The sequence below is a fragment of the Athene cunicularia genome (genome assembly GCF_003259725.1).
Source record: "Athene cunicularia isolate RWA chromosome 5 unlocalized genomic scaffold, athCun1 chr5_part2, whole genome shotgun sequence".
Taxonomy (NCBI): Eukaryota; Metazoa; Chordata; class Aves; order Strigiformes; family Strigidae; genus Athene; species Athene cunicularia.
This window is the reverse complement of record NW_020799102.1, coordinates 10,434,731-10,450,899: the sequence shown is the minus strand read 5'-3', so window position 1 is coordinate 10,450,899 and position 16,169 is coordinate 10,434,731. Positions and strand designations below refer to the sequence as shown.

General features: G+C 40.2%; 1 protein-coding gene across 1 annotated transcript in view; it reads right to left on the bottom strand.

Moving 5' to 3' along the window:
• Positions 1 to 356: 356 nt before the first annotated feature.
• The window catches only part of EHF (ETS homologous factor), a 33,694-nt gene continuing 17,881 nt past the window's right edge, over positions 357 to 16,169 (bottom strand). The window contains exons 2-9 of the mRNA XM_026850650.1: positions 15,971 to 16,070; positions 13,213 to 13,458; positions 12,837 to 12,896; positions 10,394 to 10,462; positions 10,234 to 10,302; positions 7,280 to 7,339; positions 4,650 to 4,845; positions 357 to 3,772 (exon numbers count right to left, since the gene is read on the bottom strand). Of these exons, the coding sequence (XP_026706451.1) occupies positions 3,673 to 3,772; positions 4,650 to 4,845; positions 7,280 to 7,339; positions 10,234 to 10,302; positions 10,394 to 10,462; positions 12,837 to 12,896; positions 13,213 to 13,458; positions 15,971 to 16,067 (897 nt within the window). The 5' untranslated portion in view covers positions 16,068 to 16,070 and the 3' untranslated portion in view covers positions 357 to 3,672. The remainder of the gene's footprint in view (positions 3,773 to 4,649; positions 4,846 to 7,279; positions 7,340 to 10,233; positions 10,303 to 10,393; positions 10,463 to 12,836; positions 12,897 to 13,212; positions 13,459 to 15,970; positions 16,071 to 16,169) is intronic.

Here is a 16,169-nt window from a genome sequence, read left to right as displayed (position 1 = left end):
CTGTGAGTAATGGCAACATCAATCTGCCTAGCCCTAGCACATACCTTGAAGTTAAAATCAGTGCTGAAGTAAGACCTTTGTAAAGTTTAGCAGCCAAACAAGAAAGGCAATCTAGCCGTGTCGACATAATCAAGTATTCCAGTGATGCCTGTGAGATATAATACAGGTTTGGAAATCCAGTATTTTCACAATAGATGGGCTATTCAGCATAATAGTAAATTCAAGCTGTTGGATCTTGTGGCAGTTACATCAATCCTTTTACCAGTATTGAAGTATTCTCCAATATTGAAAGAATTCATGTTAGTCACGTTCAATCTCAAGACATAAAAATATTAAGATAACCATTCATCAGAAAATTTCTTTCATGGGTGTTTTATTTGAATTTATATTGTATCCACAAAAGTAGAAATGGTCTTTAGAACCATTTTGTGATACATAGTCTCCAAGCGGAGATTTACAATGGCAGTAATGAAATATCTAACATGGATTTGTTTCCACACATATACATTGAAGATGATGCTGTGAGAAGCAAGCAGGAATTATGCAATGTGCTGCAGAAAGAAAGCTGAAAATGTAACTAGACATTTTAATGTCTGTGTAGTTCACCAGCCTACATACAGTTTCTCAGGATGTTTTTAGAGTAAGTTGCTCTAATTTTGTGCAGAAAAAATAGTTTGAGAGTGCTCATGCCAACACCTTTGACATTGTGATTTGCATGTAACTATATAAATATAATATACTTTCCTATCCAGATCTTTATACATATGAAAAATTATGGTACAATAAAAATCTATACACATGGTGCTACCAGTTCAGCAGCTGCTAACTTAGAGGATACATGTAAAAATATGATTGCTCAGCCTCTGAAATATAAAATAAAAGAGCAATCAGAAATGCTTTTTGTTTAAATAGTAATTTACATAAACATTCATCTCTTCATTTTCTCCATTTGCTTAGGTCTAGTTGGCTGGTTGCATCTGTCCTTGGCAAGAACTGTAGTTTTAAACAGCCCTTTGTGTTTGTTTTAGGCGAAGATTAATATATTTGTAAAGCAGCGTAAATGTTGGCTGGCTTCTATTGCAACTTTAAGCTATTGTAATGCTGAATGACAAGTACCTAGTCTGAAAAGTTCTGCAGAGTGGGAATAGAAACTTGCACGTTTTCCATGGGCTGAAATACGTGACAGTGAAAGACTGGCATTTATACTGCACCCCATCATAAATCACTCTCTAGATTCACACAGTATAATTCTAAATAAAGCTCTATCTTTCAAAACTTTTAAAAGCAGGTTTAGCTGCTGCTCAGTAACCAAGTGATGACACCTGTATATCACAAGTTCATTTTATCTCTCAAGAGGTTTGGTGAGAGCTCTGTAGAAAGCAACTTTATGAAGGTATTACAATCAGTTGCTGTAAGATGTTACGTTAACCTGAGGTAAGATACAACAGTACTGTGGATCTGTGATGATTTAACTGACTTCAGATTTTCACCCAAGGTGTGGATTGGGGGGGGCAGGGGGATGGTGAAAAGCATGGAGCAAAGGGCTGGAAATAACCATGGCGTTGGGGGAAGGAACAGTCTCTGGAGCAAAGTGAAGGTGCTCTCCTCATCTAGTGGCCTGGTTCTTGTTATATGAACTACATAACGATGGTAAAGGAAGTGGAATGTAGCTAATCAAGCTTAAAAAAGGAAATTATTGAGTTGCGCAAAAGCAAACAAGGCTAGCAGAGTCAGTCAAAAAAAAAAAAAAAAAAAGAGAGATAAACTGAGAGAAAAAAATGCTTTGAAGTACAGAGGCTTATTATTTGATTTGTAAATAAGATGAACCTCTCTCCACCCAGGTTATGAAAAGTAAAAATTGTCATATATGGGTAATTGATGGTGACAGCTCTGGCATACACAGTGTAGGAGGTGGTGGTGTTGTTTGACATAGCCTACATGTGTAAATAACAAGTTAGGCTCTCATGTTTGCCTACAAATTGTTGCTAAGCACATTTGATACACTTTATATTGATACTTCTGTTGTCTCTTGGTTTCATCTCTATTTCCTTTCAAGACAAACAAAAAATAGAATATCCTACAACCTCCAGCTGCACCTTGTTGCATTTCAAGATAATATGAAGTCAAATCCAGGGGACACCTGAGGAAATGGATATAGGATGCATTATTTTTTTTTTTGTCCTGGACATCTCAGCCCCTGTTATTGTTTTCCAAATTCCCCATCCCTGAAAAAGTGAGTTGGAATCGATCTTTGTTTCACCTCTGTTAACATCACCAAGAAAATCCTGTTTCTCAACTCCCACACCTCACATACTCAGTGACCTGGTGAAGTGTTGCCTCCTCTAGTTTTTATCTCCCCATGTTCTGCACGTGCTTGGTGCCAGCAGGAAGCATTGGTGACTTGGAGAAAGAAAAATCTGCCAATGAACATTCAGTCTCCACAGGGCACTGCTAGAGATGAGCCCAAAATACTGACCCAGATCTGAATGTCCCCAAAATCTCAGGGTCTTTATATTGGTGTTTTTTTTTTTCTCTAACTAAGAATCCCAAGCACAGTTGACAAATATAAATATGATATAGAGTTGGACGAGAAAAACAAAGGGAACTAGTATTTTTCATGCAATGAAGCGTTGTGTTTTTCAAAGGTTTTTTGAAACTAACTGTCCAAGTGAGACTTGACCTGCCAGGAGGACCATACAACATGAAGGAACCAGGGAGACTGCTCTCATGCCATGGAATTAATATATGTTCTGCTTGCCCACCTCCTCACTGCTGCTCATGGCATGGATTTGAATGCTTTAATTAGAAATATAACAGAATGGGAAAAGTATTAATATTTCTACTGGGAAACTGGTGCCTTTTAGGCAGTTTGCCCAGTCAGAAGACAATCATCTTCCTTCAATAGCTTTTGGTCCCTGAGATTGACTCTGTTCCTGCAGTTTACCTCGAAGATGTTAGGTAAAAACAAATAGCCCTTTCCTGGGATGAGCTGAATAATCTCCCTTTGGAGATTAGGGAGGATATTCAGTACCAGGTAATGTCAAGTCCTAAACTTCTGCCTACAAATGAAGGTCCCAGTGGTGGAGGTAGTATGGGTTCTCCAAATAAATGTTTACAGCCACCTTGCAGAGTCACTGCTCTCTGTGGCTGGGATAAGCTAACTGAAGAGGAAGCCAGCAAAGTGATAAAACTCTCAGAAAACAGAGGAGGGAAGGAACAAGTTATATTGGCCAATGAAAGCTGTAAACCAGCTGACTGTGGAAGGAGACTACTTGGCTCAGAGATGCTTTACTGTTTCTTCCACTTATTGTTGCCTTCCAAAGTGGATCATCATACTCCCTAAATGCCCTAGTATTTCACTCCTTCCCTTTCTTTGAATGACTCATAAATCACATTATGCCTGTATGATTTTTAAAAAAAGAGAAAAACTTCACAAGAAGGGAAAAATAATCGTAATTCTATAATGTTATCTTATATCACAGAAAACTGTGTACATTTTTTCCCCATACAGGACATACTTCAAATAAAATAATTTTAACACCAATAATGATAATGTTCCTTCTTCCCAACAGAAGTGGAATTGTTTTTTCACCCCAGTTTGGTACATAAATATAAGAAAATAGTCTTTGAATATTTACATCCAGGTGTTTAAAATGTTATTTCTTGATATATTTAGTTCTCATTTTCTCTCCAGCCACGTGCATTCTTCCCAAATTTGTATACTAATCTCCGACCATCCACACGCTCCAGGATTTCTCTTTTATAATAGTATCTGGTAAAATAAAAACATAGAAAAAGATTTAAGATTAAATTAATCTACAGTCATAAAAGGTCACTGCCAACTAGAAAATCCCTCAGCTTTGTGAAGTCTTTATTTTCTACTGATGCATATATAACACCTAAGATTATTATAAATGAAAGATAAGAACAAATTGATGTCTTCTTTTTACTTTATATTAATTATCTTCTGAGTTTGACTTTCACCATATTTCAGGTCATAGCATATTGCCATATTTATCAAAACTCTTATGAAATTTCATGTTGTTTTGTTTGTTTGTTTGTTGGTTTTGTTTTGCTTTGTTTTGTTTTGTTTTTCCAGATAAACCAGGTTCTGAAATCAGACCAGGAAAGAATCTCAGCTTTCATTTAAAAACATATTTTGAACTTCCATAGGTTATGGAAAAATGCTCAAAATGTTAAAGCAAAGAGCAAAGAAAATCCTCACACAGAAAGTGTAAACCTGTTTTAAGATAACGGGTGGGGAGGTATATCTAGTTTGTGAACATTGCTGGAAACAGCAATGTTTCTGGCCATTACTGGGCCATTTAAGTCTACCCAGCAGCACATGAACTCCCAGCTTGCTACAATCATGTTTCCTTTTTACATTGGTTGTTTGGGTGGACAGCAACAGAATGTATATTATTTGTAGAACACATAGGTATATTATATAAATTACAGTATACAGAAACAGAAGGGGAAAGAAATGACAAAGAAGAAAATGCAACAGTCTCAAAATTAGTGGGAGAGACTCAGTTGTGAAACCAAGCAACTGGTGCTGCTGACAACTAATTTTTCTAAATCAACCAGATTTTCCATTCAGGTAGCCTCTTTAACATGCCCCAGTCTTCTACAGCAACATCTCAGCTTACCTCATAGCCCGGCTGAGTTTCTCATAAGTCATGCTGCTATTGTTTTTCTTCTTGCCCCAGAGCTGAGCCACAGCTTCGGATTTTAAAAATCTAAAGACACCTTCTGACCGGTCTTCCCACTTGATTAATCCTGGGTTTTTCTCAGGATTGAGAAGAATATCTCGAATAAATTCCCAAAGATGAGTTCCTCGAGGGTCTGAAAGAGGAAAGGGAGCAGGAGGAAGCAGTGTCTAAAGAACTCTCTGGGCTATGTTTGCATTTTTATGTCGTGTTGTTACAGTGTGTTATGTACAGATGGTGACCACTTGGTAGGGACAGGACACAGTTCCTGGAGCACAGGACCCCCACCTTGGAGATACATAGTCAAAAAACGCTGACAGTCTTTACACCGGGGCCAGAGGTGAGTGTCAGCCTTTGGCAGTCTGAGCCCCATGACAGGCAGGTAGGAGCCCCAGCAACCAGGGGAAGCAGAGGCCAAACCACCCACTGCTTCCTCTTGCCTTTGGCACTGTTTCTGCCCTGAAGATAATACATTAAATCTTCCCCTCATCTCATTTGCCCATTTTTCCTGATACTCTTCTACAGCATGGCATGTAACCTGATATTATCGTGCAGTAGGTGAAACAGCCAAGGTAATTGTGAAGCAGACACTGAATCTCCACACATTTAAAAGACAGACAGAAGGCAAAGAAGGTGAAATGCTTTTCCACATCAATGAGTACTTTGTCCCAGGTCTCATAAGTATAAGATGTAAGAAGGTGTAAGGTGGATAGAGGGATAGTGACAAAACTGACTAGCCAAAATTGTATGTGAAAAGGGTATAAAAAAGTTTGACCACGATATCAGAAAAGACAAAAACAGATCTCCAAGTTCACCAGGTAGAACTCCAGTTTAAGCACAAATCCATCCCACAGTTACTCTAGAGATGGCACCAGAAACCCCAGGTCAAAAAGAAAAAAAGTCTAAATAAATCCAACATGTAACATATAGTAGTTTATGAACGAAGAATAACAAACGAAGTGACAGGTTAGGCCAGAAAGTTAGCAGTCCTTTGGTCTGACTTCAAAAGCATGCAAGGATTTAGACCAAGTTAAGCAGGAAACAAGCTCGTCAAAGATGTGACAGTAAATAGAAAATGGCATACAGTGCAACATGAGTAGATTTCAGTCCAATCCAGTATTTTTCTTTGTTATAACAATTGTTTTCTAGAACCAACAAGATGTGGTGGACATCAGTAACATACTCAGTAGGTCATGACACAGAGCAGTACTGAAGAAACTAGAAATGCAGGGAATTAGCCCAGCATGACAAGGTGACCTTTTCTATATGCCAAGGCTATGACTGAGTTTTAAAAATCATATCTCAAGCCGCAAGGGACCCATAAGGATCATCGAGTGCAACTCCCTGCTCCTCGCAGGCCTACCTAAAACGAAACCATATGACTAAGAGCATCATACAGACGCTCCTTGAACTCAGACAGGCTTGATGCTGTGACCATTTCCCTGGGGAGCCTGTTCTAGTGACAGACCACCTTCTCAGTGAAGAACCTTTTCCTAACATCCAGTCTGAACTTCCCCTGGTGCAGCTTCATTCCTTGTGTCCTATCTCTGGTCACCAGAGAGAGGAGATTAACACCTCCCCCTCCACTGCCTTTCTTGTAGACTGTGATGAGGTCACTCTTTGGATTTCTCTTCTCCAAGTTGAACAAAGAAAGTGACTTCAGCTCTTCACAGGTCTGTCTCCAGACCAATCCTATCTAATCCTTTCATTAGCAACCTTGATACACATACGTGCACACACACACACACACAAAAAAAAAGAAAACAAAAAAATTTGTGTGCAGATAAAAAGTTCAGGAATTCTGGTTGGGCAGTCACAGAGTAGGACAAGAAGAGGAGACAGGAAGAGACAGATAATCTGAAGACCATATTGAAACAGGATGACATCAAATACTACAGAATGCAGTGAAGGACCAATATTAAGGTTTTCTATTATAAATAGGGAATGACACAGGATGCAAAAGACATACACAAGATATTTTCAGCATAAAAAAATCTCAGTAAAGTACATTAATGGAACTATGTTCAGAAATCACAAGTACAGTAAGCTGTGTTCAGAGTAAGGCTTGATAAAAACTAGCAGAAAAAGCAGATGAGGGGAGTAGAAAGACTTATATCAGAGGAGAAGGTGGTGGGACTGAGTGGCAGGTGCTTGCTCATAACACCATGTGTGAGAAGTTCTGCAAGGAGATACTAAGCAGGGTCTCTGGCCTGCTTGGGCCATGCCCAAGCACAGACCTTCCTGATTTATTCCTGGGTCTCCTTCATCATTCCTTTACTGCAGTCCATGAGCCCATCACAACATAGGGCAGAGGCAACTGGTTTCTGGTTGCTTCCACATAAGCCCTCACTGGTAAAAATAATTTGAAAAGTATAACAATACCGAGTCAAAAATAACGCAAGCAAATAGTATTAGAAACAGTCAGATCCTTGGAAGATTCAATCACAGTAATGATCTGACCAGTTTTCCTTTCAAAATGCTTCCTTTTCCCTTCCAAAAGGGATTTGCTTTTAATGCTTTTTTCTTTTACTTCAATCAACCAACCATTAAAAATGTGGATGTTGACTTACTGTGCTTCTTGGTGTGAGACTTTGGGGTATGATCTTGTGATTTTTTCACATCTGAAGAATCTGCAGAGAAGGAAAATGAAGCCTATTTGTAAATTTGATTAAAGGCTTTCCATTGACTAGCAGGTTGAAAGAAATAAAACCACAAAAAAGAACTAATATCTCTTTTAAAGATAATCACTTTTCAGAAGGTAATCTAAGTGAGGAGGAAGGGGGAGAGTTTTGTTTTCTGTACTATATGTTAATCAGCACACTTCACAAAGAGAACATTGATGAATACAGAATGAATGCAGAGGTAAACATTTGGCTTTTGAAACCTAAATTTGATTAACAAATGCCTCACTTCATGTTATGTGTGAGAGAGAGAGAAATAAGTTGATCATGTCTATAAAAGGAATCCTGAATTGTCCCATTATGTCTTAGTCTTTGCAGAAGCATGTATCTTTGGGGGCTTATTTCTTTCTGAAGAGATGATCTAATGTGAAATGTATGTGCTGGTACCAATGCACAGAACACCTACCTGACTAAAACATAATGAACTGGCAAAGCATTGTTGTTTGGGAGGGCAGGGTGGGGGAACAGGGCTGCACTGGTAGGAGTTTTTGGCAGCTGGACGTGCGTATATTGTTCTATGGCTCAGAGCCATAGAAACAAGCCATTTCTCATCAGTGGTACTTTATCACCTACAGCCAGCCAGAGAACGAATAGGGTTTCTGGCACAAGTGTTTCTTCAGAAAGGAAGAAAAAGAAAAGTTCCGCCTATTCATGATTGTAACCTACCTCGCAGTCTGCACGTTCAACCCTCCCGCCCTCAAACCACCTCTTGTCATTAATGAATAGCTTTCATCCGATTGCACTAAGTCTCGTAAAATCTGTGGGATAGTCCTGAGAGGGAGCCCCTTCTGTGTTTGCTTTTCAACATACTTCATGCCTGAATTCCATAAAGCAGAGCTTAAGGTCCCACGCATGTTTTCCCAGCTTCTATGAATGCACAATTATCATACTTTTCATGGAAACCGGGCATTTGCATGGGAAAATGACTCACAGGAAATATTAATTTGCATAGAACCTTGTCGGATTTGCACAAGCAACTGCAATAACTGCATGTGAAAAGGTAGATGCAAACCTACTCACACACTTGCTTTATTCATACATAACTGGAAGCAAAAACTGAACAGGTCAGTGAGGATAAACCTAACCTCCCCTATTCTGAGCCTGACATAATTTTTGTCCTTGACCCCCAAGCAGAAAATGTGCTCTGAGTCATTTTGCCTTCCCACTCTCAAAGAGCAGGAACTAGCCTGAACCTCACTCAGCTTGGGGGAAAAAGTAAAATGAGGCTTATTTCACTGCCTTTCTTCAGATTATGATTCCCCTGATGTTATTAAAAGTCTGTGGGAACTCCAGGCGAGGACAGCAGGACCCAGTCCTTTATTTGCCCTCTTATATATCCTTCTCATTTTAAAATCCCACAATTCGCTTGCAAATGTTTATTATGCCCCACTTAGCTGGAAATTTATTCTTGGAAGTTCAGTTGCCTTCTGCCTAGCTGGTGATTTATTCTGGATTTCAGCTGTGTAAATAGCCTCCCACTCTGCCTCTGCTCCTACGTTTCAAACATGCCATGTTAGGAGGCTGGGGCCTGACAGATGAAAAGAGTTATGATGCAGTTTCAACAAAGCTGTCTTGCAAAACTTTTGACAAAAGGTTGCACAGTATTTGCATATGATTCAGGAATGAGCCATTTTTTTACAGGATATACAAATTTAGTTTTTACAGGAGGCTGTGCCCTTGGCGTGCCACCCTAGCTCTAGGCTCAAGCAGTCAGCGGGTAAACACACCATGCCAGGATCCTGACAGGTCCCCAGCCCTGCCAGCGAGCGCCGAGGCCTGGTAGCTATCTTGTGGGAGTGGGTGGGGCAGTAGAGAAAGCAGAGGGCTTGGTTGGGGGTTTTTAAGGTTTGGTGGTTTTCTTCTTCTGGACAGGGTTTCTCTTTTTTTTTTTTTTTTTTTTTTTTTTTTTTTTTTTTCTTTATTGCTGAGTGCATTAGTTTAAACCATGTGCCACTTGGCCAGTCAGGCTCTGCAGCAAAGAGGCAGGCACCGAGGCTGTGACTGCCACCCACGTGCAGACAGCGCTTGCGAGGCTGCATCTACAGCACTGCGTCCTCCTTTCTCATCCTCCCATGACTTCCACTGCTTTCTCCCTCAGGTCTGTTTGCTTAACAGCATCCTAAGAAGGACCTGACTTTTCGTGCCCCCTTTCCTGCTCCCCTGCCATCTCTACTCTCCTCTTTCCCCACCACCTTGCCCTCTCGCCTCCGCCCCTGGCACCTGCCCCGGGGATGAGGCTCACAGAGCCCCTCTGTGCTTTGCCCAGGCACTTCCTCCGGCAGACTGTATCTCAGTGCCTCCTGGAAGCAGGGGTGCGGAGGTGAAGAGGCATGCAGTGCCTGCCCTGCTGTTGGCTGAGATGGGCTCAGGTGGGCAGAGGCCTCAGTGCCTGCCCCACGGCTCCCCTGGGCCAACCCCAAACCTGGCCCCAAACTCAGCAACTTCTTTGGCATGAGCCACTGGCTCACTAGGGAGACACAGCCACTTGTGGAGAGGAACATGGCCCTCATTTGTCCATACCCACAGAAAAGTGTGGTGGAGCTGGAATGTCTCATCTCTCTGACATTAACATCTTCCCCTTTGACTCAGACACTTCAAAAGATATGTGGAGATTGCAGATTATTTGATCTTCTTTGTCTTGACAGAGAGAAGAGAGAGGCATTTCTTTAAACCAAGTATTGTAATAACAATAGCTAAAAGAGCTGTCATAATCAATATTGCTTAGTTTAAAATTATTAGAAGCTCAGATTCAATCCTACAACAGAACACCACAGAAACTATAGTATGTTGGTATCTCTGGGTCAAGCGACAAACAATTAACAATATAATTACAAGTTCCTTACCAAGTGGCTGATGACTAGGTGTCATCATGGAAATCTGAGCACGACAGAATGTTTTACTGTCCATTAGCTCTGGGAGTTAAAAAGAAGACATTTAAAGTAATAGCCTCAGACAACAATAAAACCATCTCAGAAATGCATGAAGTATTGTGGTGTTAGTTACCTACTGTGCTACCATAGCCACTGTCATACAGGTAATTCTCTTCTTTCCAGGACACCATTAATGATGGATCTGAAAGTAAAGGACCAAGAGGAAAATCAGACCACTAAAAGAACATCTTTTAGCAGAGAGGTGAATACTGAGCACTGAGGGAAAAAGAAATGTACAAAACAGGAGCTGTGAAGGGAATCAAGAAGTGAAGGGGCTTGCTACACACAAAATTATTTCCTTTCACTCAAGTTATGGATGGGGTTTTGCATACTCAGGCAAATGTACTTACACAAATCACTGACTTTTAGACATAATGCAGCAGGCTCTTCCTTTTTCTGGTTAATATATCATTTATGCCTGCCCTTGAAGGAGGTTTCCTATGCCAGATCAACTCTAATTCTACCCAAGCCAGTCCTGAATTCACAGCCTCTGGTGATTATGACAGTGCTTTGGTGCCACAGAGATGAAAGTGTTCTCAAATATCTAGTAAAACAGGAGGATGCTTATAATGAGTGTTTAGGTCTATAATGGTAGAACTCGAAAGTCCCCTCTGAAACAGAATTTCATGTGTAAGCACATAGTGAGAAACATCAAAGTCTAATCCTAGATGAAGGACCATTTTATTCCAGGCATGTCAAATCCTCACCCTTAACCTAAAAACCACCTGCACGATTAAAGAAGAATAATTTTTAGTGACCTTCTGGTCAGATGGATTAGTATAATCAGAAGAGAAGTAATTGTATTGTACATTGATCAGGAAATTACTCTCTTTGCAGTGCACTTTTAAGATCGGAAGCCTTAAAAATATCTTTTTCTTTTGAATCCAAGTCAGAAAGATGAGATGTAATGTTCAAATCTAGGTGTTGGGGTTGGGTTTTTTTTTCATATTCATATAAATGAAATAAAAAAACCAAAAATGAGTTATAGCTAAATCATCATGTTTGTCTGAGTTACCACTTATGACATTGGAATTTAGCAGGCGTGATAAGTAATAGCTGCATGTTTGGGCACCCAGAGCTTGTGTTCCTAAAATAACACACACCCTTTCCTTGCTTGGACACCTGATGTGCCTAATGTTGCCTCTGAGAACAGGTCTTACCTAGCAGAAGATGGGGAGAGAGCTTGTCTTCTCACTTGGGTCTTTTTCAGTACCCATCTCTTTGCAACTGCGATGGTCTACTATGATGAAGCAGGCTTCCCCTCTAAACTACCAGCCCTGTTCCTGTTGGCTCACAGAGAGCGCCTTCCCCAGCAGCCCCAGTCCACACCTACTGCTCCTCCCCAGGGAGAAATTAAATCCACTCCCACTGCCCATGGTGGGCATTGCTGGAGACCCACTCCTGATTGAGCACAGCTAGAAGAACCGTCATTTAGCCCTGGGCACTGACATTTCCAGGATGTGCAGCTGAGGTACTGTGCACTATACTGTGTACCTCTAGTGGGAGGAGGAACTAGTATTATACCAAGATCTCATAAATCAGGACTTAAAGGATAACTGTAGCTTCCTAAGTGGCAAGCATCAAGGCTGCTGCATGGACTATGCAGGCACAGGCAAGGAGTGGACTGCAGATTGCAGTGCTTGCCCACTGTAAGGAGAAGGTGAATAGTGTCCCTGGTTGGAGAGGCTGGGCTCCTCCGGGTTAGCTGAATAAATAGGCTGGCAGTATTTGTTGGAGACACCACACACTATGAACCTGTATTTGTTCTGCCAGGAGATATTAAAATGTAGCTCATGAACACACCCCTATACAAAGAGGTTGGGACTAATAGGATAGAGAGTATTTGGATATGGACAGAGGTGTTCTGGCAAATGAACCAGGAAAATAATTGTGCCTGAAGAGGAGGATTGAACCAAGCTGAAGTTCTTTTCTTCATGAAACAAAGTCCTGTGAGGAAAAGGATCTAGCTATGAATACACTGGAAAAAAAAGACTGCTACAGGGAAAATGCAGATTCAGTCAAACCATGAATTCCAGTTTCATTGAAATGTGAAAAAATTGAAATGCAACAATTTTTTCTTGCAAGGTTGTTTTGTTTGGAAGTTTCCTCATGTTTCAAACATTAGCAGCATTTCACAAAAAATCAAAAAAAAACAAAACCCCTCTCATTTTTAAACCTGAGAATACTGTGAAAATAGTTGGTTTTAAATCTGCTGAATGAAGTCTTTTACAAAACTGCACTCACTGGGCACTGCAAACTACTCCAACTCTGAACATCAGTATAGACTGCTGATAGTACAGAGGTCTCCCAGGAAAAGTGGCCACATGCAAACTAAGATATGGTGGTACTGCCTGAAATATCAAAAAGTAGACATTGATTGATATTTGTCTTATTTCTTTTATTCTGCATGGTACATTTTTCATTTTATTTAATGCCATTTTGATATTTCTCTCTTGGAATGGACAGTTTCCCCTTTTTGTCACCATGAAAAGATAAGTTACTCAACTGTTACTCACCTGTCTGTTCTGTCTTCACAATGACATTATGAGATTGGTACATGTCACTTCCACACTGGCCTGCAAGAAAGCATATGGCAGATAGGACATATGACAATGAGCAGAGAAGAATCATAGGTATTAGTTCCAAGCAGCAACTGCTACAGCTGATCCAGAGGGATAATTTTGGAGTGGGAAACATACCCTTTCCCCTGGTCCTTCAGACTTCTGCCTTATGTCATGTCTAAGCAATTTAGCAATACAGTGAATGAGGTATAAGCAGCATAACAAACAGCAAACGAGATCTGCCAGGTAGGTCTCTGGGGAATGTAAGCAACTTCAGAAGATTCCAGAATTCAGACCACTGTACATGCGTCTCTGCCTAGTATCTATTTACCGTTCCATTTTAGGTGCTGAAGGTTGCTGTAAAGCAGCTGCCCTGCTGTTCCAGCTGCCTGAGTGAATTCCTGCAGGCTCATACTGCACAGATGTTCCCCATTGATATCAAACTCCTGGAAGGGTATGCAGTTGGCATCCAGTTGGTTGGTATCAAGGAGATGCTGCAGCCACTCCCAGACTTGAAACTTAGTCCAGTACTGTGGGTGTATTTCATGCCACTGGGTTCCATAGAAGCTGTTGGACACTGGAAAAGAAATTAAGTATTTACTGTCTCTGTTAGTACCATGGGATTATGTCAACAACAAGAAAGTTATGTAGCTAAATTACATGCCCCAGAAGTCCACAGATCTAGATTCTTTTCTCAGTCCTTAACCCTAGCTCAATAGCTACTGTTGGAGAAGGTATTGTTATATTTTTTTTGCCTCAGTTTTCCAATTAAAAACTCTCTTGGCAGATTACACCTCTCTTGGCAGACTGAATATGTAGGAATTATTTTATTAATGTTGGCTAAATACACTGAAATTCTTTGATGGAAGATACCTTACAAGAAGTAATGTTGAAAAGGTATGTTGATCCTTGTGTAGGAAAAACATTTTAGCGTATCAGAAAAAGGTGGAAAAGCCTTGCAAAATTCTCATAATGTATGTGGAAATGTTCCTTGAATAAGGACTTAACAAAGACTGAATATGAATGTGGGATTCAGTCAAAGAATGGTAAAATCCAATCCACTCTCATATCACTCCACGGTAAAAGCCTGTCAGTATGGCCTACAGCTTCACGATGGAGCTAGTGTTCTGATGAATGCACATAGTTCTGATGAATACCTGTAGTCAGGTAAGGTGATTTCTAAATGGAGCTGTAAAACTCATTTTTTGTTATGGAAGCTTCCTAATTTTCTTGTTAGGATGTCTGAATCCTTTCTTGGCAATCTTTTGAACTGCTCTCAGCTGTATGTCATTGCATGACAGTACTTTACATGTGCAAATTAAAGAAATTGTACGTGGGGATAGGATAATTACGTAAGGTAAGAGCAAAGGCAGGACTACTTTGGTCTGCCCTCACAGAAAGGCTGGCAAAAGGAGTTCAGTGCAATGTATTCCTTGGGAAAGGAGGGCAGTGGAGTATGCCAGGCAGAGACGTTAGCATGATAAAATGCTCACAAGTGCATGAAGGGTTTAAGGGTGAAGGAATAAGAGATTGCAGAGGTGGTTGGATTACAAGAGGAGAAAATACTGCCATGGATTAGTTCTACAATAGCCACACTCCAGAATGTTGCACCAAGTCCATTCTCAGTCTCTGCAAGAAAAGGTTATCCACACAGCTGTGAGAAATACTGACAACAGTGGATATTGCCAGAGGACAACAAGCAACAGGGTTGGCACATTTTAGGAAATCACCTCCCCTCAGATCCCACTAGACCTTAGGTCTTTTCCATTGGAATACAGTGCACAATGCTAGTTTCCAGGTAAAACAAAAAAAGCCCTACATTTACTCAGGTTTCTTTATCAATAGTGGCCAACAGGGCCTGCATCAGGAACTTAAGAGTTTGTAAGGTTGTTTCTCATCCTGCTGTTGGAAGATTTAGGGAGTGAGTGTGAAAATGATTAGGAGTGTGATATGTCAGAGAATAAAGGTTTGATGGAGCCATCAAGTATTCCCTGAAAATTAGGTTGATATGTATTCCCATCATTTCAGAAGTGTAAGGGAATTTCAGAGACCACTAGGTTCCTAATGTAAATGGAGAGCATTTAGTGAGAGGAAATATTAGCTAAGTAAAAGGAAGTGAAAAGGTGAATGATTGTAGAGGCTGGTCTGAACTTCAGTCTTCCTGTCCCTCTAAAATATAAGGGAATCCTGAGGAGTTTCACGCTGGAAGCATGAAAGCAGACCCCACCGTTTCGCTTCACAAAATCCTGTGCAAAGTGAAACTCAGCCAGGAATTTTTTTCCCCATGAATCTGTCACAGACAGGTCAGCAAGTTATTAAGTGCATACTTATGTATTCATGTGTATTTAGAAATTACACATAAAAAAGAACAAGAACTTCACTGAGTGGAAACTTTCATTGACAATTTTGTTGCAGCATTATTTGGATTAGGGCAACTGCAGTATATGTTTGTCTGCTTAGATTTTAAGGTTTACCTGTTAACTCAGTGATGAAAAGAATTTAAATATTATATCAAACAATACATATATGTTTATATATATATTTATACTGAGAGAATATATATGAGAACACATTTTTATATAAACAGCCTTATAATCAGAAAACAATAAGAAAAAAAAGTTCTCAGATCACAAGCTATCTAGAGCTCTAATGCCGGTCTAAGCTATCTAGTAATTTGTGCTGAAAAAGCAAATACAGTAAGGAGCAAAAAGGCTATTCTGCTGGAAAGCCAGAGGGGTGATTAGCATTGAAGGGTAATGTTGGTTCAGAGAAGGCATGTGGGGTAAAGGTAAGAAAGAAAGAATTCTGGGCAGAGAAGAGGGAACTTTTGGCACTTTCAAGGCCACTAAATTTATTTTAAGAAAAAGAACTAGTAATGAAATGAACCATAAACTGGTCACTTTCTGAAACAGTGTTGTGAGTTCAGCCTTTTATAAAGTAACAAACAGAATTTTTTCTTACCAGAAGTGAAATACCAATAAATCACTATTACTGAAAACTAATACTTGTGCATGCTTAAAGGTGTAGTAGCCCCTTCCCCTCTGCCTCTCCCCAGAAAACATATCTCATAGCCACTGAATTCCTCCTACCATTGCATGTGGAATATCCGTCTGTCCAGGAAGGTTGCTGGTGGAGTAGATTGCTGCTGGAATTGATACTCATTCTGCCAGCTCCTTCCAAAATCATGATCTGTAAGTGAATCGAACAGCTTGCTTAGTGAGCGGTGTCTAGTCCAAGAGGTAAATGACAAAAAAAAACCCCAAAAAAAAAAAAAAAAAAAAAAAAAAA